The sequence below is a fragment of the Grammomys surdaster genome, unplaced genomic scaffold (assembly GCF_004785775.1).
Source record: "Grammomys surdaster isolate TR1022 unplaced genomic scaffold, NIH_TR_1.0 125818, whole genome shotgun sequence".
NCBI lineage: Eukaryota > Metazoa > Chordata > Mammalia > Rodentia > Muridae > Grammomys > Grammomys surdaster.
Genome location: NW_021620648.1, coordinates 394,512 through 421,964, shown reverse-complemented (window position 1 = coordinate 421,964; position 27,453 = coordinate 394,512). Strand labels below are relative to the sequence as shown.

At 51.8% G+C, this 27,453-nt stretch overlaps 2 protein-coding genes across 6 annotated transcripts in view; one reads left to right on the top strand and one right to left on the bottom strand.

Moving 5' to 3' along the window:
• Nucleotides 1–13,933: 13,933 nt before the first annotated feature.
• Nucleotides 13,934–22,511, top strand: Slc48a1 (solute carrier family 48 member 1). The gene is made up of 3 exons (XM_028789384.1): nucleotides 13,934–14,111; nucleotides 19,787–19,954; nucleotides 20,510–22,511. Exons 1-3 carry the CDS (start codon nucleotides 13,976–13,978, stop codon nucleotides 20,644–20,646), a joined length of 441 nt encoding a protein of 146 aa, XP_028645217.1. The 5' UTR covers nucleotides 13,934–13,975; the 3' UTR covers nucleotides 20,647–22,511.
• The window catches only part of Hdac7 (histone deacetylase 7), a 38,195-nt gene continuing 33,225 nt past the window's right edge, over nucleotides 22,484–27,453 (bottom strand). For 4 of the 5 annotated variants that reach the window (XM_028789382.1, XM_028789378.1, XM_028789379.1 and 1 more), the window contains 5 exons: nucleotides 26,670–26,788; nucleotides 25,916–26,049; nucleotides 25,558–25,642; nucleotides 23,742–23,877; nucleotides 22,484–23,554 (listed from right to left, as the gene is read on the bottom strand). In XM_028789382.1, coding sequence (XP_028645215.1) covers nucleotides 23,509–23,554; nucleotides 23,742–23,877; nucleotides 25,558–25,642; nucleotides 25,916–26,049; nucleotides 26,670–26,788 — 520 coding nt within the window. In that variant the 3' untranslated portion in view covers nucleotides 22,484–23,508. The remainder of the gene's footprint in view (nucleotides 23,555–23,741; nucleotides 23,878–25,557; nucleotides 25,643–25,915; nucleotides 26,050–26,669; nucleotides 26,789–27,453) is intronic. The other variant, XM_028789383.1, reaches the window with a different exon arrangement.

Below are 27,453 nucleotides of genomic sequence, written 5' to 3'. Positions count from 1 at the left end.
CCAATACATGCGTGTTGTCAGCAAAGAATCCTTTGTCACGTGTCCTTTCATGTGCTTGCTTTAGCAGAACATTGTCTCTCCTGTGTCTGCTTCGGCAAAACGTTCCTTCACGAGTCTGCCTTAGCCTTTCACACCTGTGCCCACTTTAACACAACATTCCTTCACATGTTTGCCCCAGCAAAACACCATCCAACCGACTTTCCTTTAAAAGACCCTTAAGTTTCCACTTCGAGAACTTGCTTACCTGTTGATCTAAACTAGAATAGGACATTCCTGGCCCTTTGTCCCATCCAGGCTGTCTGGCTCGACTTCACCCCCAGGATACACGCTCTCTCTGCACGACAGGCATCCTCAAGATTCAGTGCCTAGAGAAGGTACTAGGACACCGGAAGGGGCTGTATGTGTGGCAGCCGGGGCCAGGCAGAGTATGACAATTACTACTCATTACCCACTTGACAAGGTTTACAGTCACCTAGGAGAGCAACCTCTAGGTTCTCTGAGGGTGATTTTAGAGATAAGACCCACCTTGATTTCCAGCCCCATCCTCCCCACAAACCAGGGCAGCTCCGTGAAGGAAGAGAAGGGGAGCTGAGCACAGCATGACCGGTCGCCATCCTCTGCTTCCCAACTGACAAGGCAAGGTGACCAGCTGCCTAACGCTCCTGTCGCTCTCCCTGGTAGACTGGACCTTCAAACTGACTCATAATAAACCCTGCCTTAAGTTGCTTTTGTTTGCCAGGGCAGCGAGAGAAGCAGTCACCACACAGGAAGCACCTGAAGAAAGCCATTCAGATGGGCAGGATGAGTGTCCCAAGCCCGTTGGCCACATCTTGCCTTCATTGTCTCTGCTCTGGGATGCTACAATGCTGCTTTTTGTGCTCACCTAGTCACTGGTGGCCTGAGCCACCAAAGGGATTAGCTGTCCCTTCTGTGGCAGCAGTCAGATGCCCTGCCTCCTGACAGTGCAGTGGGTCTTCTCGGGATTCACAGATGGGACCTAGCCGGTACAATTACTGCTTGTTGCCTGTTCCATCAAGCTGAGGCCTGGTGGGTCAGGGGACTGGGAAGGATGTCTGAAGAAGACATCCAGGCCAGATGGGTCATCTTGGAGGTGATCAAGCCATATCCTGTTGTAGCATCCACCCACCCCAACTGTCATTTCATGCCTGATAGGGATCTTAGACAAATAATAATTATAGTCACCATGCACTAGGCCCTATTCTTAATACTTCATATGCACTAGCTGAATAGTCACGACAATCCTGTGACGCGGCATCATCTTTGTCCCATTTTTTTCAGATGAGGAAGCTGAGGCTCCAAGATGTTAAACAATTTGCCTAGCATTTTCCACCTCACGAGCAGTAGAACAATGAGCAACTCTACCCAAAGGGTCATTGAATCTGTGCTTTACCGTTCTGGAGCCCTACAGCAGAAAATTCGTAACAGTCCCCACAGAGAGGGAAAGCTCACATTAGGAGTTCTAGCCCCAGCCCTAGGTATTCTGTCTCTGACGGTCAGAGAGGATGATGTGAGAGTTACTTCAAGTCCACTTGGCATAGGCTGGTCCTTCAGTGAGTTTCTGCCAGAGTACAGGCCCCCTAGAGTCCCCTGTCTCTTCAGGTAAATGGCAGCTTTCCCTGGGGACTGGGCATGGAGGTAGGACAGTTGAGAGTTTCTGAGGGCAAGGCTTTGACTCTGGACTGTGTTTCTTCTTCTAAGGCCTCTTGGCTGACTCTGCACACACTGAGCCCACAGCTTCCTGGATTTCTACTGGAACCTTAAAACTCCACGTGTCCAAGCCTCTTTTCCTGCCCCAGGGGGTTCCTCTTCCTGCTTTGCCTCTCTCTGCTCCTGGAGTCCTGCCACTGTCTAAGCAAGAAACCTGTAAGGTAGCTCCCTTCTCCTTCGGCCAATCAAGCACCTAACACACACACACACACACACACACACACACACACACACACACACTGGCACATCTCTCCTTTCCCCGCTATAGCCCAGTGGAGGTCTTGTGGCAGTCACTGTGGGCTGCCTACTGCTGTCTCATAAATACCATTTTCTTGTCCTTACTAAAGCTTTTATTTGCAAGTGACAGAGAACGGAGAGGTGAAAGCAATCTAGCCAAGTTCACAATGATAGCAAATGGCAGTGCCATACTTGGGTGTGTAACTGCAGTCCGAGTTCCATGTTCCTATCTAATACTTGCTTAGCTGCCTCTCCCATCCCTGATGGCTACCTCTGGCTCACCTCCCTTCACCTCCCGGTGTACCTCCTCAGCATCTTTTTAAAAAACCCTTGAATCCATTTGACATTTATTGCAGTTGCCAGGAACTGTGTTGTAAGACTAGGTAACAGATGCCACCCTCTGAGTCTGGGGACAGGTTGATCAGGTCACTCAGTTGATAGCACACACAAAGCTCTAGAAAGCTCTAGAAAGCCCCAGCCCCAAATCCCAGAAGCACATCTGAGCTGTGGTGCATACCTATAATCCCAGCCCTGGAGAAGGAGGGGCAAGAGGATAGAGGTCCAAAGTTGTCCTCAGTTATATAGCAAGTTCAAGGCCAGCCTGGGCTATAAGACACCCTGCCTCGGGGGTTGGGGTGGGAGTTGGGGAAGGGTCAGAAAACAACAACAACCACCACCACCACCACCAATCAAGGCTGTGGGAACATAAAGTCCAGTGGGGTTATCTTTCCATCTGGTTCACAAGCTAATCTGATCCTTCGACCTTCCCAGCACAGTATCTGGCCTAAATCGATGCTCTTTGATTACGGAACGGGATGAACTCAAGTGGAACCCTGGGAACCACCGTGGGCCTGCATTCTGCCGATGCGGGGTCAGGGAGAAGAGGCCATGCTGTCTGCTTTCAAGGTCTTTCCTTCCTCAATATTCCCTCATTTTCTCCTCTCTCACCCTGTGCTGCAGACGCCACTCACAAGGCTTAGCCACATTATGTGAGGTTGGAAGAAGTTGCTAACTTTTGGCCTTCCGTAGCCTTTTAACATACTACAGGAGTTAAGGCTTGGTGCCAGCCCTCTCCCAGGGTCCCTGGTCGTCTACCTTGGCTATGGCTAAGCAACCATGGGGAAAGATTAAGAGCAGCACCCAGGACCTCCCCTTATCTGGACTCTGCCTTCTGGCTCTGGAAAGTCCTCTAACTCTTTTCCTGGGCTCCTTCTCCCAGAAGTGGTTCCAGTTCAGTTACTCACCTCCCTTCCCGCCCATTCCTGGGGTGGGGGCAGAGGCAGGGAACTGGAATGTGATGGGCTCTGAGCCAAACCTTCCTAGGACTAACAGGTCAGAGGCAGCCTCTCCTGGGCCACTCTGCACAGTGATGGGAGCCGAGCCGAAGAAGCTGGTTCCTGCCTTTCTAGGTTGGGGAAGTAGGCGAGCAGGGTTTACAGGGAGGTCTGGAGAGTAACAAGGAATTTGAGGGGACATGAGTGGGGACATGCCTCTGACTGGTGCTCAAGATCTTGGTGGGTGACTGAAAAGACCTGAGGTGGTGACCGAAGGGTAGAGAGATGGTGGATGAGGACAGGCACACAGGAGACGAAAGGGTAAGTCTAGAGGCACAAGTCAGCTACTTAGAAAACTTCATATTACATGAGTATGCAGAAGCTCTCTGCTGCTTCTTATTCCCTGTTTCTGCTTCCACGGAAGAGGGGAGAGGGAGAAGGAACACACACACATACACACACACACACACACACACACACACACACACACACACACTTAGGCACACAAGAGAGAGAGACAGAGAGAGACAGAGAGAGAGGTCAAATGTACCGGAGACGTTGAATTGACCTTGAGTGGTCAGTGCTCAGAAGTGGCTACTCCCGTTGCCGTCACTTTCCCTCAGACTCAGTTTCCCCCTCCTTCCAGTACCTTATGCCTTCCTCAGTTAACACTGCCCCCACTCCCCCACAGCTGGCCACCTGCAGACCACCCCACCCTCCCAAGGCTGCTCTTCCATGGTTCCCAGAGTTCCTTAACCCGCGGCTCAAGTATTTCTATCCTCCACTAGCCTGAGCTGTTGGCTTCTGTCCAGCCTTCCCTGACCCCTGGTTTTGGAAGCTGGTGTGAGGGTGGCTACAGGAGCCCCGGAGAAGTCCTGCTAGGTAGGCCTCAGGAGACATCCAGTCTGCCCGCTGGCTTGTTCCAGTTGTCTCCAGAGTATTGTCTGAGGTGGAGGAAGAAGGAACAGGGTGATGAGGACAAGCTGGTATTCGGGCCAGGAATAGACTCTCTTTCCAGCCTCGGAGTGGTCCCAATCCTGCCCCCAAGTCCCCCCTCAGGAAATGCTGGGGCCAGCGAGGAAGCTGCACAGTCCAAGACTTCCTGGCACCAGACTACTGCCCGTTTCCTCCCTTCAGAGAGGCTCTGGTCAGAGACCCGTGGAGGTGCAAAGATGGAAGCCAGAGAAGGAAGCCAACAGACAAAGGGAAGTCTATAATTCCACAGAGAGAGCTTCACAGATGAAGTTGCCTGGGCACAGCCAGCAGGCTCAGCTATTCAGACTTCCCATCTTGGGACTGCCGGGAGCTCTCACCCTCGTTCTCCTCCTCCTCCTCCTTCTCCTCTTCTTCCTCCTCCTCTCCCTCCTCCTCTTCCTCCTCCTCCTCCTTCTCTTCCTCCTCCTTCTCTTCCTTCTCCTCCTCCTCCTCCTCCTTCTCTTCCTTCTCCTCTTCTTCCTCCTTCTCTTCCTCCTCCTCCTCCTTCTCCTCTTCTTCCTCCTTCTCTTCCTCTTCTTCTTCCTCCTCCTCCTCCTCCCCCTCCTCTTCCTCTTCCTCTTCTTCTTTCTCCTCCTCTCCCTCAGGATTCTTGCCCCTTCAGGATCAGGGGCAGGTCAGCCATATGCTCCCTTTAGACACACTGCGGAAGTGTTGGAGATTCCAGCTGACTCCCCAGACTCAGACTCTCTCAGTCTTCATGGAAGTGCCCCCAATGGGCCTGGGAGCCATTGCAAACCACAGCCAGTGCCCAGGTGCTTTCCCTGCGACTGTCCTACCTGCGCCAGGCTCCTCCAGTGCCACATGTTCCCTGTCCCGTGCCTGGCACGCACCATACTGTACACTATTCCGAGTCCTCTTGGGAGAGCATCAGGAGTCACAGAGCAGGAACTGGCTTCCGGGGTCGCTGTGAACCTCTTACCCACTGCACTGGCCCTGCTTCACTCAAACTGTGTTCCTCCTGTGCTCAAAGCAGGGTTGCCCTGAGATGGTAGCGGTCAGGGAGGTCCCCCTTTCCACTCCATTATAGCTCCCCTGTGAGTGTATCTTTCTGGACCTTTTCACCCAGTTCGAGGCATACCTCTGGTTCAGTTGCCCCCCACCATTGCTGGCCCATCCTCTCCTCCTCCAGAAGGGGTCATCAAGCACGGCTGCTTGGACCTCCCTCAGGTGCTATTTTTGGGACCTTGCTCTGGAAGAAACAAGAACAGACAGATGTCTGGTCCTTTACTCACCACTGGCCTTTGTGAGCAGGGAGCCGCCTGCTCTGGAGGAAGCCTCCAGGTGAGTTACGCATGTACCGAACCCATCCCAAATTCCAATCTCAGTGTGAATGTTCATCACTCAGTGTGCCAGGCGTTAGCGGCTGCCCTCCACCTCACAGCTGCAGCTGATTCTTCCTCCAACCGCTTCAGCCTCCTGGGACTCACCCAAGTGAGTCAGTCCCACAAGCCCCAGGCTGCAGTGCACGCTGTGGTAAACACAGGGTTTACCTGCCCTCTGCTTCCCAGACACCAACATTCTCCACACCCAAGGATAGAGGAAGGAGGTTGGAACTGGCCTTATGGCTGGGGCCTCCCACTACTCTTCTTAGGCTGCTACAGTGATAGTAACAACATCCACTTCCTTCTCATGTCCTTTAGCTTTTATCAAAAGGCCTGTGGCTTCTGCCTGGCATCTCTTCACTCAACATCTTGCCTGTGAAAGAGCCTCTAGGTCAGTGTTTCTCAACTTGTAGGCCATGACCCCTTTCACAGGGGTCCCCCCAAGACCATCAGAAAACACCCATATTTACATTACGATTCATAACAGTAGCAAAATTGCAGTTGTGAAGTAGCAACGAAATTAATTTTACGGTTGAGGGTCAGCACCGCATGAAGAACTGTATTAAAGGGTCACAGCGTGAGGAAGGCTGAAAACTACTGCTCGAGGCTCTCGGGCAAGCAGAGAAGTGAGGGCTTAGTGTGAGGGTAGATTTCCAGCAGTTCTACTTCAGTCCTAAGAGCCTGTTCTAGAGGCAGAGGGTCTGGGGTACATCGTCCTAGGGCCTTGAATCTGGGTCCTTCCTGGAGCCTCAAAACAGGGGTGCTCAGTGACTGGGGCCCTTCTTGTGGCCAGACACCTGCAGCTCTTATTCTAAGCCAGTTTTTTTCTGAAGCTCTCTGGAGGAAGATGGAGCTGGAGACATGGAGAGAGAAAGCTAGGTCCCCCTCCTCTGCGTCAGGCACAGAATCGGGCTGTCATAACCAAGGGCTTCAGTTTTGAACTTCTTGGGATTAGGGGAGGACAGGGTGATGAGGTAAGATCTGGGCAGAAAAATCTAAGAACTCACAAGCTAAATTTAGGTCTACAAAGCTTTAGTGAACCTGCATAGCCGAGTGTGCGGAGGTGCAAGGCTGGGGAAGGTTGCCCCCTAGAGTCAGGATGGAATACTTCTGTGTGGACAGCTAGCCTTTCTGTCCCCTGAGGTACTGCTAAGTTCCTATCTGGGCCCCTGGGGAAACAGGAGGACTAACCTTTACAGCTTACTCTAGACCTATGGCTCTCAACCTTACTAATACCACAACCTCTAACACAGTTCCTCACGCTGTGCTGACCCTCAACAGTAAACTTACTTTTGTTGCTACTTCTTAACTCTAATTTTGCTACTGTTATGAATCATAGTAAATAGCTGTGTTTTCTGACGGCCTTAGGCAACTCCTGTGAAAAGGTCATTTGACCCCCAAGAGGGTCACGACCCACAAGTTGAGAACCACTGTTTTAGACCGGTTTCCTGGGATATATGGCTTTTACTTCTAAAGCAGGAAAAGTCAGCCACCAAGATGGCTTATGGTTAAAGATGCTTGCTGCCAAGCCGGATGACCAAGGTTCAGTCCCTGAGACCCACGTGGTGGAAAGAGAACACCAATCCTGTTCTCTGATCTCCACACTAATACCTTGGTTAGTGGTCACTGCATTCGGATGTGATGGCTGAACAGAAAGAACTGAGTAGAAAGTGTGTGTGTGTGTGGGGGGGTGCCCTGTTTTAGAGAGGGGGGCATAAAGATCGTAAATAGGCTTTTTGAAGAAGGAACATTTGAACTGAGACTTGAATTTGTTAATCCCAAAGATGGGAGGAGAAAGATACCAGTCCATCCCGGCCAAATCAATTAAAGCAAGCAATTAATGAAGACAAGTGTTTTTGTTTGTGTACATGGGCTGCCGCCTCCTAAGGCAAGGTTTGAGAGGTCAGCAATAGATGTGAGGAAGAAAGAAGGCTTTATAGCTCAGGGGTAGGGAGTTTCTTGATCCTGGATTTGGCAGGCAAAATGGGCAGGGTTACAGGAGCAGAATCATAAGCCTAACATGTTAGCCCCTCCTGAAACAGAGACATAACAAGAAAATCAAAACAGCAGGCGGGCGTATCAAGGTAGTCACAGGTGGTCATATGACCTTTTAAAAAAAAGGTAGGATTGTGAGATGGTTCTAAACAGTTTTTTATTTTTTATTTTTTATTTTTATTTATTTTTTTTTATTTTATTTTATTTTTGGTTTGGTTTTTCGAGACAGGGTTTCTCTGTGTAGCCCTGGCTGTCCTGGAACTCACTCTGTAGACCAGGCTAGCCTCGAACTCTTGAACTCAGAAATCCGCCTGCCTCTGCCTCCCAAGTGCTGGGATTAAAGGCGTGTGCCACCACCACCCGGCTCCAAACAGCTTTTTAAAGCAAAGACATGATTGCCATTCCTAGGACAGGTAGTACAGGACCATTTGTAGTTAGGATTCCACGTAGGGCATAGCCCAATCCTTGAGAGACAGAGATTTAATCATAAACAGGAGTGAACCTAGTTTGTCATTATTACAAGAGCTCGTAAGCCTAAAACGGAGGCAGGCTGGCTCTTCAGAATGTCAGAACAATCTTAGGAGCATTCAGAGAGCTTTCTGGACACATAGCACAAAGGCTCAGGACCAAGATGAATGTGTTATATTTAAGAAACCTACCAGCAAGTGAGGCTGGTAGGAGCTGGCCAAGTGTTAATCAGCTTACTTATAAGCAATGGGAAGCCATGTGAGGATTGAAGCCGAGTGTACCATGCTGTGATGCCAGGCAGGAATAGGATTCAAAGGAAAAGGAGCAGAATTAAGGTCACTTAGGAGGTTGTGGTCATGATGGTGGGTGACACTGGGATGTAGACAGGGGACAGGGTAGACTCAACTAGGACTGCTAACGCCTTGCATGATGGGAAGGGGAGACTCATGAGTAACACCTAGATTTAGTTGTGGGGCCTCAGTACACAAGGATGCACCCCCAGGGAACATCAGAGGTTCCCCTGTGAAGAATTAAGGAGTAGAGTGAAGGAAGCCCTCACAGGACCAGTTAACTCAGGTTTCTGGAAGATATAGCTCAGTGGATGTAGCCCTAGCACCGTGGAGGAAGAGAAATGTCTGGAATGTGTCTTAGGGGGAGAGGGAGGAAACAATTTCTTAGGAGGTAGGATGTCTGCCAATGGGAGTTACCAACATTGGTGGGAAAGTTCAAAAGTGATTTCAGAGACTGGTGGTCAAGACAAGTGTTCTTCAGATGGCCAGAAGTGGAATGATGGGATGGCTGATGATAAAAGCAACCCCCAAAGCCCAGCAGTATAACCCCATAAATATGCAGGGCACACTCACTGTTAGGATGCAGTGAAGATCTGGGGAGACAGAGGGGTTGACTGTCTTGGCCCCATTCATTTACTCCTGAACCACAGGGCCTTTCAACACAGCCTCTGGAGTCATCTCAGTGAAAGGAGGGAATTCAGGACACATAGGAGATTTTTATGAGTCTTACCTACAAATGCCCTGTGCTGTTTCTGCCTGCAAGTCATTGCTCAAGAATCCATGGCATTGGTTCAACTCAGATACATCTACCTAGAGAGTCAGGTAGAAAGGCCTTGCTGGGTCTAGTAATAGTTCTTTACCCCCGAGCCTGCTACAGTGATTACTTTTAAAATTCTCTCTCTCTCTCTCTCTCTCTCTCTCTCTCTCTCTCTCTCTCTCTCACACACACACACACACACACACACACACACAAACACACACACACACACACACACAGAGAGAGAGAAAGAGAGAGAGAGAGAGAGACTGACTCTATGTAGCTGTCTTAGCTAGGGTTCTATTGCTGTGAAGAGACACCATGACCATAGCAGCTCTTATAAAGGAAAACATTTAACGAGCTGGCTTTCAGTTTCAGAGGTTTAGTCCAGTATCATCATAGCAGGAAACATGATGATGCAGGCAGACGTGGTGCTGGAGAAAGAGCTGAGAGTTCTACATCTTGATCTGCAGCAAGTAGGAGACTGTCACTGTGTGCCACACTGGGCATAGCTTAAGCATATAAAACCGCAAAGCCTGCCCCCACAGTGACAAAATTCCTCCCGCAAGGCCACACCCACTCCCACGAGGCCACACCCACTCCCACAAGGCCACACCTCCTAATAGTGACGCTCTCTATGGGCTAAGCATTCACACACAAGAGTCTACGGGTCCCATTCCTATTCAAACCACCACAGTCGCCCTGTGTGTCTTGGAACCTGTTATGTAGACCAGTGTGTCCTAGAACTCATAGAGACCTGCCTGCCTCTGCCTCCTGAGTTCTGGGATTAAATAGTAGGTGGTATGTAGCCAGCACACTACTAGAAATAGCCATGTGAGAGTGTTTCTCCACTAAAAGATTTTTGTAACCTAGATATGAAAGCCTAACTTATCTCCTCAAGACACAGCTCCTGTCACGTGACCCTTTTAAAAATACTGATAACGGTTTCTGCCACAGCAACTTGCTATATTGAACTCCTTAACATCCGAGTGTTCTGACAGGCTCAGGAAGGGCCATTGTTTTCTCTAGAAGCACAGAGCAACAGGAGTCCTGAGCGTTTCGAGCTGTGCTCTCTAATACTGTGGCCACTTAGCCAGACGCAGCTATTTTAATTAAAATTAGACACGAGTTAAAAACTCAGCTCAGCAGCCAAGCTAGCCATATATTAACCACTCAAAGGCCACGTGACACTGGGGGTATGGGGGGGACAGACCGCATAGCCCAAATATACCTTGTTTTCTTTGTGGCTGAAAGTTATTTCGGGATAGTTTTGAGTTATTAGGAGACATAGCCTATAAACTGTGAAGCCAGACCTGGGACTCTGTACTAGAGTCGGCAGGCCTTTAAAGCTCTCTGCTTACCCACGTTTTCCCATATGCATACACTTCTCAGCCTAGCTTTGTCCCCTTTGTATAACCCGGGCCCCAGGCTGCCGTTACATAACCACCTCTTGTTATTTTCTTGCACAACCCCCATCTCCATCCAAACTGCTCAGCAGGCTCCAACAGACAGACGCTCACAGTACTTTGCCCCCTCCCTTGCGTCCACCGTGGGAATGATTGAACACCTGACTTTCTAGGTTAAAATAACTTAAGCATTTCCAGAATCGGTTTCTTCTTTCCTTTCTGTCTCTGCCTGAGCCAGCTCTTGCCAGGGCAGTGTTTGGCTGCTACGAATTACGCTCTCTGGCTTTTACTGAGAACTCATGGTGTGCCAGGAAGTCGGCCAAGCACCAACTGCTCCTCAGAACTCTTTGAAGTGGGCACAGTGGCTGCCTGTCTCCACTTTATAGCCACAGTAACCATTGTACTGAAGAGGGAAGGAAGGGTCCCACTGATCTCCCTGCTTCTGTCTTCCCTGGGCAGTCCCTCTTCACAGTAGTATCAGGTGATATTTCTAGAACACAGCTACTCCAGGCTGTGAGGAAGGAGGTAAATGCTGCAAGGCCCTGCATATACCATGTAGTTGCTGGGAATTGAACTCATGACCTCATAACCTCTGGAATCTCTGCAATATATGATTCTTTCCAAGCTCAAAACCCACCATTCCAGCTCAAATATAACAGTCCAGCTACAAAAAAAAAATTGTTATCATTTCCAGAGTGCATGCCCCCTGCCCCAGGCCTGTCTTATGTACTACATTCCTAATTCACTCCTAATTCCTAGGATATTGTCCATCCTGACCAGCTCTGAAACTATCTATGGCAGGGCTCTGGACCTCAAGGCTGTGTTCCTCTGGTGACTCTCACCCACTTTGTCTCCACACGCCACCCAGAAGATAGTTGAAATGAATTTGTACATCAGAATCATCCCTTATTTTAAAAATAATAATTTTAAGAATATCTATCTAGATATCTATCTATCTAGATAATCAACCAGAAGAGGGCATTGGATCCCATTACAGATGGTTGTGAACCACCATGTGGTTGCTGGGAATTGAACTCATGACCTCTGAAAGAGCAGCCAGTGTTCTTAACCCCTGAGCCATCTCTCCAGCCTCCCAGGCTGGAGGATCTTAGAAGCCAGCATGGGCTACATAGTGAGACCTTGTCTCAAGATTCCAAACAACCCAAACCAACCAATCACAGCAAACATTCAAATCTGAAAAAGAGAAAGTGGCGCTGGAATTAATTTGGACATTTTTATAGACGCATGCTCCACCCCCCCCCATCCCCAGATGATTTTTTTGAAGTAAGATAAATGTGATTTACGTCACGTGCTTGCCAATCCTCTTTAGACTGCTTGTGTCTAAATCGCCTTCACTGGTATTTAATGTTTGCTTCAGTCATTCACAGTCATCTGTTCAACAGATGTGTACCAAGGGGGGTTGGATGCCTGACACTGCTGGGTGTTGGTGTCGCTGAAACTGGAACCACTGCTGCTCACGGAGTTGGTCTTCTAGAAGGGTGAATCAGGCAGAGCCTTCAAGATATCTGCATCTGAGTCCCTACAAGCCGTGTGAGTGCCTTACTTGATGAGTTTGGCTGCTGTGAGAGAGTTAAGCATCTTGAGACAGGGAGGTTGTCCTGGATTACTGTGGTCCTTGTGGAAAAAAAAAGGGAGGAGGGCGAGGGAGGAGTCTCAGACCGTCCAGAAGCGGGAGTAGCCTGCAAACAGCGGTTCCCTACAGCTTCCCTGGGGAGGGAGCCCGGGAGTCCTCTTGCTTTCAGTCCAGTGACATTTCTATTTGGACCGTTGACCTACGGACTGTAATGCATTTGTGTTGCTTTAGATCATAAGATTTGTGGTATTTGTCGCTGTAGGGAAAGGATGCTAGTTACTCACACTGTGGGGTCTAGGGGTGCACCGAGTGGCCCTGTCAGAGGACTCTGGATCCTGGAGTGCTGAGCCCCGCTTTTGCTTTGATCTTGCCTGTCAGCGGTCTGTACTCACGAAGCTGAGCTGGTGGAGGCACCGTGCTGTTCTGCTGTGGATGCACTACAGAGGCTAGGGCAAGCTTGTGAGGGATTAGGTTTGAGAGTTGTGGGAAGGAAAGGGAGAAGGTGTTGGAAGCTAGTGCTTCCGGCCAGGCTGGAGGCCGCTCCCGACACCGAGGCTTGGCAAAGGCCGGCGACCCATGGTGGAAGGGCAAGGTCCTGGGCCCATCCCCAGACCCCCATCTACCTAGCCGGTCCTTGGCGGGCCTGGAAATGCATCTTTACCCGTGCCAGCTACAATGATCACTTTTTAATTTAACAAATTAAAATAGCGGCAAACGTGTGGGGCAATCTTGTGCGGTGTGTATAACTTTTGGGGAGGAAACCCACTGGTTGGGAATAGGGGTAGAAAGATTTTTTTTTCTCTTTATTTTGGTCTTTTGAGACAGAGGTTCTCTGTGTAGCCCTGGCTGCCTTCTGTAGACCAGGCTGGCCTCCAACTCAACAAGGTCCACCTGCTTCTGCCTAATGAGTGCTGGGATTAAAGGTGTACATCACCACCGCTGGCTGGTAGAAAGAAGGAATATGTTAATTGTATGTTGTATTATTTTAGATTTTCAGTTTTTATTTTATTTATTTAATTTCAGGGGAGTTGGGGATTCAAACCAGCTCCCCAGGTCTGCTGTCTCTTCTCCTGGGCCACTTCCCAAGTGCCAGGATTCCACATGTGGGCCATCATGCGCAGTTTTATGGGTTTTTTTCCCCGTTGTTTGCTTTGGTTTGTGATTGGGTCTCACTGTCTAGCTCTGGGTTCCCTCGAACTCAGAGATCTGCTTCCTTCTGCCTCTACCTCCACCGGTTTAAAGGCCTGCACCACCACACCTGGCTAATTTCTATAGCCTTAACTAGTAATTTTTACTGTGTTTGAGCTTCCCATTCAAAATTTAATCCCAGAACACAGGAGGCAGAGGCAGGAGGGGCTCTGATTTCTAAGACAGCCTATGCTACGTGGAGAGACCGCATCTCAAAAAATTCAGAAGTATTTTAAAAATTAAAAAGTGGTCGTTAGGGCTGGAGAGATGGCTCAGGTGTTAAGAGCACTGATTGCTCTTCTAGAGGTCCTGAGTTCAATTCCCAGCAATCACATGTCGGCTCATAACCATATATAATAGGATCCGATCCCTCTTCTGGTGTGTCTGAAGACAGCGACAGTGTACTCACATATATAAAATATTTTTTTAAGTGATCATTGTAGCTATCTCGGGCCAGCCAAGGACACGCTAGATAGGTGGCAGTCTGGGGATGAGCCTGGGACCTTGCCCTTCCACCAGGGGTCGCCGGCCTTTGCCAAGCCGCGGTGTCGGGAGCGGCCTCCGGCCGGGGAGGGCGCTGTGCCGGCGGCACCGGGGGCGGGCTGGGGGCGGAGCGCCGGGCGGCAGCGGCTCTGGCTCGGGCTCGGGCTGGGGCTGGGGCTTGGGCTCCAGCTCGGGCCCTGCACCTGTGACTCGGCGGCGCTGCTCCTCCGCTGCCCCATGGCCCCGTCCCGGCTGCAGCTCGGCCTCCGCGCCGCCTACTCCGGCTTCAGCTCGGTGGCCGGCTTCTCCATCTTCTTCGTCTGGACGGTGGTCTACCGACAACCGGGGACTGCGGCGATGGGGGGTCTCGCAGGTATCCCGGGGGTGGCGCGGGGCGATCGGGGCGGGCTGCGCGCAGCGTCTGGGGTGGCGCTGCCCCGGGGGCTGGAGCCTTGTTTACTCCAGAGAGATCAGAGACAGCGCAGGCCCGGGTTCTTGGGCAGTGCCCGGGCCTCTGGGACCTGGTGCCTTCTGAACAAGACGGGACCTAGGGTGCCCACAGCCCGCCCCTGTGGTTCTTACAGCCCTGCGGCTCCGGGGCTGTCGCCTCCCGGCACCCTGTGAATCTACCCTCCACCCCATGGCCACTAGAGCGTCCTCTGCGCGCCCATGCCCTGGCCACCCTCGCTCCCGCAACACACTGTTTGTGCAGGATTACCGCATCTCTTATAATAAGTGGGGTTCGTGGGAAAACCCATCAGGCAGCTCCCTTTCAGCCCCAGAGGCCCTCGGCCGAGACCAGGACTGTGCTGTGGACCCCGTGTTACTGGACATTCCCTTTACACCCGTGTCCATCTGCTCTGGTCGGAACCAGTGGGAATCTGCTAATCCCTGAGGGACGAGGAGGTGCCAAAGGCCCAGCAGTGCTCTGTATCTAATGTGGAATTTTGGTCACGCCGTTTAATCTCTCCATGTGAAGGCCAAATATATTATTTGGACTTATTAGCATAATTTAATCCTTTTTTTTTTTTTTTTTTTGCTGTGCTAAACAATCTACTCTCCTTCTTTCATCTACTCCTTAATCTTCTGAAGTAACATTACTGTGCCCATTTTGCAGCTAGAAAAATCGATCGAGGCTTAGGGTAAATAAATAATTTGTCCAGGGTTGCAACAGCCATATCATGAGCCCCCAAGAAGGCTCAGCCTCGAAAGCCTGGCCGACCCGATTTCCATCCCTAGAACTCAGGATTCAGGTTAGCATACTAATGGCATTGAAAGTCCTACTGGGAAAACTAACCCTACACTACGACAGCCACATGAAGTAATATGTATGGCCAAAGTATGTGTAAAGAAAACATGTTAAGATACAACGACTTAAATTCCATGACTAAAATCCTTGACCAAAGGTCTATCAATAACTCGAAATAATTCATTCATGTCGGGGGAGCGGCGGTGCACACCTTTAATCCCAGCACTCGGGAGGCAGAGGCAGATGGAGCTCTGAGTTCAAGGGCGGCCTAGTTTACAGAGTGGATTCTGGGACAGCCCAGGCTACACCGAGAAATCTTGTCTCAAAAAACTAAAACGACAACAAAACAAATTCACTCGTTGCCTCTGAATGCACTGAGTTCTTCCTGAGGCGGAACGGGAGCCGGAGGTGGGGTTTCTGCCTTATCAGAGGGCATGCACGGGCTTCTAAACTTAAGGCGTGCCAAGCAAGGGACTGAGGTCACCATGAAGGTTGGGTTTGGTGCTCTGGCTGGGAGGTCTCGAGCCTGTGTGGGTGGACCACCTGTGGACTCCTGACCCTCCTGGGACAGCCAGCACCCCAGCCTGTTGTGCACAGAACCTTTCCCCTGTACTGACCTCCTCCACACTTCCTATTGGCCCTGCTGCTTCTGCGTTTGGAAGGCACTGTCTTTGGCCCACGGCTGGATGCTGAGGCTTGAGATAAGCTCTCTGCTTGCAGGATGGAGGAAGGGCTTTGCTGGCATCAGCTGACTGTGTTCAGAGTCAGGCCGGTGGGAGGAGCCGTGGGAGGAGCCGTGGGAGGTGACGTGGGAGGTGACGTGGGAGGTGCCGTGGGAGTCACGACAGGGCCTGCTGGGAGACGTAGATGCCTCTGACTGAGATGCCACTGACTTCCCATTGGGCGTGCGTTGCTGGGTGCTACTGTCCACTCTCTCAAGCTGTGTGTCTGATTGCTTATTGCCAGGAGCCGGTGATACACGAGGGAGGCTGAGGCAGGTGGATCTCTGAGTTCCAGGACAGCCAGGGCTACACAGACAAACCCTGTCTCATAACAACAAAGAGCAGAGGAAGGGTTCCAGTCCCCACTCCCGGCAGCCACAGGGCCTCCCTCTGACCCGTTCTCCACTTGTTCCTTCCTTGATGCCCTTGCCTGACCCGAGGCAGGCTGGCCATGAAGCTGCCTTCAGAGACAGGCAGGTGGACGCAATTAGCTGGGGTAGGGACACACATCTCCCAGGTTGCCTGGATATTGGCAACCCGAGGTGTTTGTGAGGAGCCAAAACTGCTTGGTGGAAGTGGCTGGTGGGCACTCTTTCCTGACGACCCAGCATGGGTTGCGACAGGGGGTCCATGGCAGTCACCCTCCTTCCTCTTTTGGGTTGGAATGTCAGCAGGTTTTCTGACTTGCAAGCACTCCACTTCTGACTCAGCGTTTTGCAGCCCAGAAATTGCTGAGTCACAGGGACCATCCTAGTGGGGTTTGCCCGTGTTGGTCAACTGTGGCTGTTGGACATGCTGGCTTCTGGAACAGGATATGTATGAGCATTTGGGGGTGGGGACCCACTCTTATCCTGGCAGGAATCTGGGAGGAAGTGACTTTGCAAAAAGGCAGTGTCCTAAAAAAGTGTGGGTTTGTTGGAGAGGCTTCATCGGACCCCTCCCCCCCACCCCACCCACCCTGGCTCTGCAATAGGAGCCCTAGGTAACATGCGTGCTCTGTGTCTAGAAAACCATCAAAAGTACCTGTCCCCCCACATCCAAACATCTCTGTGTTCTTCACAATTGAGCTTTGATGGAGAGGCACTCTGGTACCCTGGGTCTCCTTTGTCCTCCGGGCAGAGCAGCAGGCCTGGGGTGTGTCCTCAGAGTGGTATAGCCAATGCCTGTATTTACTCCATAGGCTCCCCTTGGGCACCTCCTAGCTTCTCATCCAGCCTAACAGCTGGAAGTGCTTTCCCTACCCAGGCCTATGAACCCAGAGCCTAGGCAGCTCTAGCCTGGGAGGAGGTAGAGAGGAGCCAGGATGAGATCTAGCTTACTCCCACAGCCAGTCGGGGCCGGGGACTTGTCCATACTCCTCCAAGTTGTATAGACCGGGCATCCTGGAGCCCTTGAGTATCCCAGGAAAGGGAACAGAGAAAGGCAGGGTACAGTTGCTTCCCACAGAGTATAGAAGGGAACCACTGAGGGACACTTCCTTGGTGACCACTTGTGGAGCTCTCCAGGGACAGCCAGGGTGGGATGAGGCCTCCAGCTGGAGCATGTTGCCCTGGAGGAGGCCTGAGTACAGGGCTGGAGGTGGGTTCAGGGCCACCTGAGCCACCCTCTTCTCTTCCTGCTCTCAGTACTTCTGGGCGTATGTGGAGGTGAGGGTTTGGGGGCCCCCTGGGTTGTGCTGGTGGTATGAGATGACTTCCTAGTGGTGGTCTTTACACTTCCTAGTTTGGCATTTTCTGTCCCTGCAACTGCTTAGCCACAGAGAAGCTGCTCTGGCCTCCTTTTCCCTCCTAAGCTGGATTCCAGAATCTTTTAAATGGGAAAGGATCTTAGAACTCACTTATTGCACCTCCTGCGTGAGGAAAGAGGACAAGAACTAGACTGTCCCCTGAAATGAAATGACAAAAGCCCACGTGCTCAGGGGTAGAGCTCACGGTAAAGTGGGTCCCCAAGTGCAGAGCCCTGGGTTCAATCTTCAGCACCCCATAAGGAGAGAAACCAACCAACTCCCTGCAGGCAAAAACTTGAGGAGGGACAGGGAGACTTCTGTGGAGGTTGCTGGAGTAAAATCCAGATCATGGAGGGTAATGCGGGGATTAGGGTTCTGGCTTCCTCTGGCCCGCTGTGGCTTCCTGACAAGACAGATGGAGGCATGTTTGTTTTCCACCACCCAGAGCTCTAGGGTAATGGGGACCCATCCCAAGGAGGAAGGTTGAGGGCCAGTTCGGACTGAACTGAAAGGATGGTGATGGGAGGTGTCGGACTAGCAGGCAGGGAAAGCAGTGTAGGTATGTGGGTGGGTGGGCTCACACCCGCACAGGAAGAAGCCCAGGTTTCCCTGCTTATCCAGACTGGCAGGACCTCAGGTTCACTCTTTTTCACAATTGGCAGCACCAAGGACAAAACGGTGCCCTGGCCCTAAGTTTCCTGGTTTCTATTATCCCTGGTTTGGTTTTGTCGCATTGAGACAATTAAGCTGGTGACTTGCCACCTGCACTCCGTGCCTCCTAGCCTAGAAGAGGTCGGAGCAGATTTCACAAATGTCTGTGCTCATTTCCCAGCCTAAGAAATAAGATGCCTGGTGGCAGTCAGAGGGTCCCTTTGCTTCCCTCTATCCCTGCTGCACCCTCCTTCACAGCCAGATGGATGTCTGTCTCTCCGTTTGAGAGGTCACAGCACTTGTGCTACGCCTCTAATGATCTGAAAAGGCTCTCCCCTTCTGGATGCAGGAGCCTAAGGGGCCTGCCTGCAACCCACGGCTGTACTGAGAGGGTCGCTGCCTCTCTTCTCTCCTCCTTCCTTTGCTTGGCCCCACAGCCCTGCTCCAAGGCCTTGCCAATGGAATTGGCATTTGTTTTATTCTTTGAACTGCACCAGCAGGCACTGCCTGGCACGGAGGGTTGCACTGTATTCTGTTGTCATGGACTGAGAGCAGCTGGCATCCTAGGAGAAGTGCCCACTGGGCCCAGAGGGCATGCCCAGAAGGGTCTGGGATCTTAGGCTGCCCTTTGTCACACACTGGTAGGCGGCCTCGCCCAAAGCAAGTAGGCCACTTGAGTGGTGGGTAGCCCTGGGGGACCTCATGACAGGGCTTCCTTTTTTTTTTTTTTTTTTTTTTTTTTTTGCAAGTCTGGTACAGTTGAGAAGAGTCCTGGTGAGCTCAGCTGCAGGCTCCAGGGCCCAGAGGTGTGGTCCCTGGGGAGCAGACAGAGGAGGAGTGTGGGAGAAGGCCTTCTTCAATACTTCTATAACTTCAGATAGGCATCAGGAAGTCTCTATGTAAAGTTCTCAGAGTGAAACTCCAAACAAATTCTATTTAGGGGGATGCTATCTATGGACATTAGAAGCTAAAACTGACACTCTTTTAGGCATTTAGAAGAAATATTTAACATTGTTTGGTTTTGTTAGTTTTTGTTTTTTTGGAGATAGGGTTTCTCTGTGTAGTCCTGACTTGCTCTGTAGACTAGGCTGGCCTCGAATTCAGAGATCCACCCTCCTTTGCCTCCCGAGTGCTGGGATTAAAGGTGTGTGAGTCACTGCCACCTGGCTACCATAGTATTTTCAAGATGTGTGCAGTGGTGGTGCACACCTTTAATCCCAGCACTCAGGAGGCAGAGGCAGGTGCATCTACAATTTTGAGGCCAGCCTGGTCTATAGAGCAAGTTCCGGGACAGCCAGGGCTACACAGAGAAATCCCGTCTGGGAAAACAAAACAAAGAAAGACCCTGTTTCTCCCAAAGAAGAAGGAGTTGGGGAGGAGAGGTGGGGGGAGGAAGAGAAAGAAGGAGAAGGAGATAGTGAAAATAGAAATGACAGAGTAGAGGGTGGTTTTGTTTTCCATGTCTCTTTAATGCCCAGCGTTCTGGAAGGCAGCTGGAGTCTCACCGCCCCCGTGTTCAAGTGGTAATGTCACATTTCCCAGGTATCACGTCATAGTCATGAGGGCCAGTTCTGGTGTCATCATGCGGGTAGATCTAGCCCAGTAGACCTCAAGGGCCCTAGGTGGGCACCACTGGGCTAGATGCCAGGTGACATGGCAGGCAGGTGCCTGGGTCTTGCTGACTGAGTCTGTCCCCGCAGGTGTCCTGGCCCTGTGGGTCTTGGTGACTCACGTGATGTACATGCAGGATTACTGGAGGACCTGGCTCAGAGGGCTGCGGGGCTTCTTCTTCGTGGGTGCTCTCTTCTCCGCAGTCTCCGTTTCTGCCTTCTGCACCTTCCTGGCATTGGCCATCACTCAGCACCAGAGTGAGGACCGTCGGGGAAAGGAGGAAGGGAGGGGGTCTGGGAGTAGCTAGCAACTTGATAGTGTACCCTGGCTCTTCTAGGGACTGCAAGGATTGCTTGACCTCTTCCCCTACCGGGGGAGATCCTTATTGTTAAAACGGGAAAAGAGAGCCCCCATCTCAGGGGTAGGAGGGTTCGAGTCTGGTATGAAGTGGTGGGGACCCCCAACACTCAGTTGCTGGGGTCCTTTCATCTCTGCCTAGCTTCAGGAGGGCAGCACCCCCTGGTGGTGGTGGTAAGAAATATCAGAGGCTGTCCCCTATGGGATGAAGGTGTGTGTGTGCCACAGAAGCACAGTGGGCGGTGCAGACCTGCTGGCCAACTCTGACTTCTTTTCATGACCCCAGCTCTGTGACCAAACATGCAGTGTTACTCTAAACCCGCACCACACGCCCACCTTTCGGTAGCATTGATTCGGAGGTCAGGAGGCTGGGAGGATGTGGAGTGGGAATAGGGTCCTGGCTGTGGTGTTGTGAGCAGATCCCTCAGGTTACCGTCTGGCTCTTTCCCTTGCAGGTCTCAAAGACCCCAACAGCTACTACCTCTCCTGTGTCTGGAGCTTCATCTCCTTCAAGTGGGCCTTCCTCCTCAGCCTCTACGCCCACCGCTACCGGGCTGACTTCGCTGACATCAGCATCCTTAGTGATTTCTAGCCCAGGGAATGAGGTCACTACAGCCTGGGGGAGGGCCTCGGGATCTGGACTCAGCTTCTGAGTCATCAAGGGAGCTCACCCCAATCCCTGGGGACTCCAGAACCATGGCGTGGAGTATATGGGCCAGTTCAGTTTCCCAAAAATCTGTCTGGACCCCTTTTGGGGGGAAAACATGGAGCTGATAAAGGGGTACTGCCAATCTGCCCATTAGCCCAGCTAGAGGGCAGCTTAGACCTTTCCAAATGGATCTATTTTCTTAGCACTCTGAGGGATCTTTGTAAGAAGGGCCATGACAATGAATTCAATGGGTAAGATTGAAACCATGGCTAGTGGCAGGGGCTGGGACAGGCTTCCTTGCTACCCAGACTTCACTGAAACTGTGTGGGAGACATCAAAGGTCTGGTCAAGTGGGGATTCTTTAGTACAGACGTCCATCCCAGGTCCCCCACCCTATTGTCCTCAAAGGGCGGGTAGCTACATTCATCGGTCCTTAGGGAAGTGACAGCTGGCTCTTCCCCTGAGCAGCACAGTTGGACAGAATCCAGCGTCCATCCCTCCTACCTTCCCATCCAGAGTTTGTTTCCCACGAGGGTGCTAGCACCAGCCAACCATTCCCGTGTGTCGCACGTGTACACATGACCACATACACCAGAGCAGGACTCCTCAGATGAGTCTAGACTTGAGGACCACAGAAAACACACCCCTGCACCTAGAAGGGCTTTGGGATCGGGGGCAACCTGGTGGGGGCAAGTGGGACCTCCCCATCTGTACTGAGGCTCCAGCCTTGCACCTCACCTGCCCCTCACTGCCCAAGACCACCTTGACCCTTGAGGTCTTTCTCCCTGCACCAGACCCCAACTTTGACCTTTCACCTTCTCTCTCTCCTGAAGGAACTCTTCTGTGTAGACACAGGGCCCAAGGCCTTACCTAAGCTGAGAGGGAGTGCAGGGTCTGCTACATGTATCCTTCTCTGGTAGGTTACCATTTTGCACGTCTGCTTTTCCACATGGGCACTGGCCCCAGCTCTCTGCCTTACCTGTGTCATGGGCACTTCAGCGGAAATACATCGGCCATTTTAACCAGCCTCGGGGTGTTTCTTTGTGGGTGGGTGGGGTCTTGAGAGGGGACAGGAGTGGGCAAGATGGGGGTTCTAGCTATCTGATCATCTCCCTAAGTTTGGGGCTTCTGGGCAGCTCCTCTCCCACCTCTGGTCCCTCTTGGTTATCCCCGCACCCTAAGCCAAGTTAGACGGGAAAGGGACTCTTGGGGCTCCAAGGTACATGGTGACCAGGGTGAGCATATTCAGAACCAGAAAGGCAGGAGCTAGCACCTCCCTCTCACGCTGGGTACACTTGTCCTGGCCTGTTTTGCCTCACCCGTCCTTTACAGCGTATGCTCAAAACATCATGGCACTGCAGAGCAGGGAGGAACAAGGAGCCATGTCTACTTCTAGGGCCTTCTACTGGAAGAAGCCCCTACTGATACAGGAGGCAAAGACTTTACTGACCTCCGGGCTAGGACTTACGCCCAGGTGTGTCTGCTTCATGACCTATCATGAAGTCATGGCAAATTGAATCTGAGATCTTGTTCCCAAATCCCACAAGCCCACAGTGTAAGGCTCAGGCCGGGGCCATCTCCTTTTTCACCTGGGTTGGTGAGCAGAGATTTGGAGTGGTTTCTTCCTGCATGCAGTAGCCATGGAAGGATAAAGGACTAGAGGGTCTGAGTTAGGCCCAGACTTGTCCCTTTTCCCCAGCCCATCGAAGGATGCTGGGTGCAAACCCACCCCACTAACGATGTCCCACCAACATCTAGGAGGTGTTCTCCCAAGGACTTTAAAGCAAATAAAACATATGTTGTTCAGATTTTTTTTTTCATTTTTTTCTTTTTTACAAAAACATGCATACATACACATGGTACGGTGGGGCTGGGGGAAGACACACACACACACTCACATACACACTCTTACACACACTCATACACACACATACACACAAATACTCTTTCTTGGTCCCAGGCCTAGACCTCAAAAGCCTCGAAGACTTCCGGGGTGGCCTCCCCTCCCTCATGTCTGTCTATTCTCCCACCTTGTTCCCCTCAGCCAAGCTAGTCCATGTGGGGCAGCAGTCAGAGCTGAGGGGCGAGGGGACCCCAGAAACAGAAGGCTCATACTGGGGGCAGTGACCAGGCATCCCTGGGATTCTGTTGTGCTTCTGAAGGGAGATGAAGGTTTGGCACCATTGGGTTAGGAGACACAGGACTCAGAGAGCACCTGTCTGCTGCACCAGGGCACTGAGATGGTCCACATAGCGTGGCCTTTGGTGGGACAGTGACTGATGGGTGCAGGTGACTACTCACAGGGAGAGAGCAGCTCAGAATGGCTCTCAGAGCCCAGTGCTACCAGAAAGGCATCTGAGGAAGCTGGCGAGAGGAAACTCTCCTGTACTCGGGAATAGGGGACCCTTGGCTCCCCACACTCCTCTAGCCCTTCAGAACCTGGGAAAGGCCACCCCAGCTGAGGCCAAATTAAGAATAGTGGTTATGGAAGGGCCCGCTTGAGCCAGTCCCTCTTTGTGCAGTCCTGATGGATGGAGGTCACAGCCAGGGGCCTGGATACCAGAAGGCCTTATCTGTTCTAGAAGAGCCCAGCTGGGCCCTAGTGCCCAGCCTGCCTCCTCTCAGAGTCCTCCCTGGTCCCCATCCCAGACCCCGTTGGTCTTCTCAAGTTCCTTGGGAATAGCTGTCAGGGTAGGCTGTGCTCTGGATCTGACTACCTGCCCAGAGGCTCTCTGAAGACCCAGGACCAGGGCTGACAACCGAGATGAGGAAAGTCACGTCTGAAGGGTGATCTGTTCCGAAACCCTAGAGATTCATGGGCTCTTCCTCTTCCATCAGCTGTTCCGAGGGCCTGAGAGTGGGACAAGGATGGGATATGGGAGGGCCACAGGTCTGTGGGCGGGCCTTAGTGGGGTTACCCTCATAGTTCTGCTTTAAAGGCCCGAGAGATTAGCTACATGAGAGTCTGAGGTCCTCAAGATGAGAGAATCCGAGGAGATGAGAAGGCTGTGGGCCTCGGGCTGGGGATCTGGCGTTACCTGTCTTCAGTCAGGATGCCCACGGAAAGGGATGCCAGTGCGGTCACGGCTTCCACTTCTGCATCCGCTCCTGGCACTCTGGATAGCCAGGAGTCTGGAGAGGAGGCCAGGTGCTGCATGCAGCCCCAGTACTTCCCTAGGACAAGAAGCTGGGTCAGTTGGGGAAGACAAGCTGAGTTATATCCTAGACCAATACCAAGGCTTGGGGACTCAGGCCCAAAGCCCAAGAATAGTGGCTACCTCCTACCCTCACCTCTCAGCAAAACACCCTCTCCCAACTCATCGCTACCCTACAGCCCTGGGCAACAGAGCAGACTCAATATGGCTCTGAGGCCATCTCCACAGATAACTAAGATCCTTTCCCATCCTCCTTGGCTAAAATTTCACTCTAGAGGGCTGGAGAGACGGATGAGCAGTTAAGAGCACTGGTTACTCTTCCAGAGGACCTGGGTTTGACTCTCAGCACCTACTTGGTAGCTCACAACCACATCAAACTTTGGTTCAAGGGATCTGATGCCCTCTTCTGGCCGATAAGGGTATGGCACACACATGATGCATGGACATACATGCAGACAAAATACTCATCTGCATAGAAAAGTAAATAAAATAAGGTATGGTGGCACACGTGTTTAATCCCAGCACTCAGGAGGCTGAGGAAGTTGGATCACTGAGTTCAAGGCCATGGTCTACAAAGTGAGTTCCAGGACAGCAAGGACTACAGAGAATCCCTGTCTCCAAAAATCCCCAAAATAACTAATAAAAAGCGTGTGGATCCCAAAAGCACCAGGAGGGTCATTTGTCCCTACATCTTGGCTTAGCTTCCTAGAGCATAGGGTCCCTCATGTGGCTTCCACACTGCCTGGCCTATCCCCAGGAGCCAGGCATGCTAATAAATGCCTGCGATTCCAGCAGGCAGAAGCTGAGGCAGGAGGATCACAAGATGGAAGGCAGCCTGGGCTACATACTGAGACCCAGTATCAAACAAAACCAAATAACTAAAGACCTGAGGCTGTAGTCCAGCAGTAGAGTGAATGCCTATAGAGACCCCGGTTCAATACTGAAGTGGGGGAGGGGTAATAGGTAAGAAAATCAGGGCACAGAGAAGGGGCAAGCATCCCTACAGGTGCTCTGCACAGCCACCTCTGGCTCACGGGACACTCATCATCATGCTATTTTGACACAATGGTAGACATGGACCAGCTCAGTGCAGAACTTGGCTCACAGGAGGTTCCATGGTCAGCTCCATCTGTGGCTTTCTGTCTGGTTCCCCAGCCAAGCCCTGACTATGAGGAATCTTAGCCATTGTATCCCAGCAGAAACTCTGGGCCTTCACAGAAAGTGTTTTAACACAGAACAGTGTTTAGCTTTAACCTAGCTGAAACCCAATCTTTAACATGTTTTCCAAATGTGGGCTCTTTGGAGTGGTTATATTCTGAGACCCAGGTATGCCCTTCACACAGCTTTCCAGTCCCTGTGACCAGCACTGAAGAGGTTAAGCTTTTTTGGCAAACAAGGCCTGAGTGTTGCTGTTGGCCCCCTGACCCAAGACTATAGCCAGAGATGGAAAGCCAGTCCTTGCCACAGGAAGCCACTGTTTGGTCCACGGTGGGTCCAGCAGGAGGGCTAAGTTACCCAATAATGGGGGGATGCCCACCATTACTCCTGAGGTGGTGGTACCTGGGGATCCTGTTCGAGACTGTCAGTGTGCATCTGACCTGGCTGGCACTGGAATCTCTGAGACCCTTGTCCCCAGGAAGGTGGGCCCTTGATGCTCTCCCAAGTTTGGACCCAGCAATTCCCCCAGGGAAAAACTCACTGTGCACCCTGACCACAGCTTCCAGAGAGCGGATGGCATTGAGGTTGGGTTTCTGTTTCCAGCTTTCTTCTGAAAGGGGATCCACCTACAGAAACATTTCGTCAGGCACCCCAGATTCAGCTTTCACAAACAGGCATGAGCTGTTGGCTCACTCTGTGACAACAGAAGACACTGGCCCTAGACCTGACCTGGGGGGGGGGAACTCCCACTGTGCCACCTACCAAACGTTACCAAAAAAGGACAGTCCCATCCCTAGCCCTTCCCATGTTATCTACCATGTTTGTCCCACAACTGTGAGAGCCAGGCTCACCTGCACTGTAGAGATATAGCTAAGCTAGCTGGGGGACAGGGGGCTTACCTTGTTGCCCAGAAGAGCTGCCACACAGGCCTCCGAGGCATCACAGATGGCTGTGAGGTCATGGCCGCCCTCTAAGGCCAACACCACTGCACCTCCTGCCAAGTTCATCAGCTGCTGTGTCATGTACCCAAAACCTACATGGTTGAGGCGAGAGAGAGCGGCGGGGGCTGGAGGAGAGGCAGACCCATGTCTTGCCTCTGCCATTTTCCTGCTTGCATCTTTCTTGATAGACAGTGTCTTAAAGACTAGATCCCCATGTGAAACCCATTCATACGCTTCATTCTGTTTTGAGAAGCTAAGGGTCTTATACTCAAGGTCCCACAGCTAGTAGATGTCAGGGCTGAGACTTGGATCCCAGCATCACCGCCAGGCCACGTCTCTCTAACTGGGCCACAACTACTTTGTCCCCAGACCCTGGGGCATAGTGGACTGAACCCACAGATCTGTTCTGAGAAAACTGATCTTCTAACTTCCTCCCTCCGAAGCCCAGTCTGGAAACCTGGCTTCTACAACTGGACTTCCATCTGGTAGACCTAAGTCTCCAGGGGTCTGACCTATGAGATCTGGACTGACCTTGAGAAGCATGTGTGTGCTGTAAGGCTGTGCTAGCCTGTCGGCCTACTCAAGACCTTACACGTAGCCCTGGACCGAGGCCACTGCCTCCTGCCCCTTTAGTTTTGGCAGTGTGTTCCTGTCCCCCACACAGCCTGGTTCTTAGTCCCCACAACTCCCCCACAGCCGAGGCCCTCCTTACATTTGGCAGAAACGTGGTAGCCACCCAGCGGGGCTGGATGACCTTCGGCAGCATCAAACCCGGCAGACACCAGGACCAGGTCTGGAGCAAACTCTCGGGCAATGGGCATCACCACTATCCTGAAGTTGCAAGGAGAGGCGTCGTCAACCCTGCCCAACACATGGTGCAAGCCAGCCCATGCTAGCCCCTCCTGCCAACTTCACTAAGGACATCAGCCCGTAGGACACCAAGAAGCACAGTGTCCTAATGGGATTAGTGGTTTGATCTCCTTTATCCTGGCTGTGGCTCTGGTACCCCACAGCCTTGGACTCAGCCATACAGAGAATTTAACTAACATGAGGCAGAATAGAGGCAGAGATCTCAAGGACAGGACAAAGGAATGTGGGTTGCAAGCATGGTGTGCGCTTCACATAGCCAGCTACACGGAGCTGGCTCTGGTCATTAAGCCTGGGAACTGAAAACACCCAGAACTTTGGCTGAAACTGAGCACACTCAATGTAGAGGTGACCTAGGCAACTTGCTGCCTGAGGGCAAACAAGAGTGATTAGACCCTCTGGTCCTGGGCTGCCAAACTCCATCCTTCCTCTTCCTCCCCCTGCCTGCCCCTGACCCAATGCTGGTGTCCACCTGGGCATTTAAGCCCAGCACAGATGGCAGGAAGTCCCACTCAGGGGTCCTGCAGAGTTAATGTTCATGGAGAGAGACTTAGAGATCAAATTCTAGGGTTCTGTTTTTCTAAACAGACATGGGGACCTGGGGTGAAGGAGACGAGGACAACTTACAA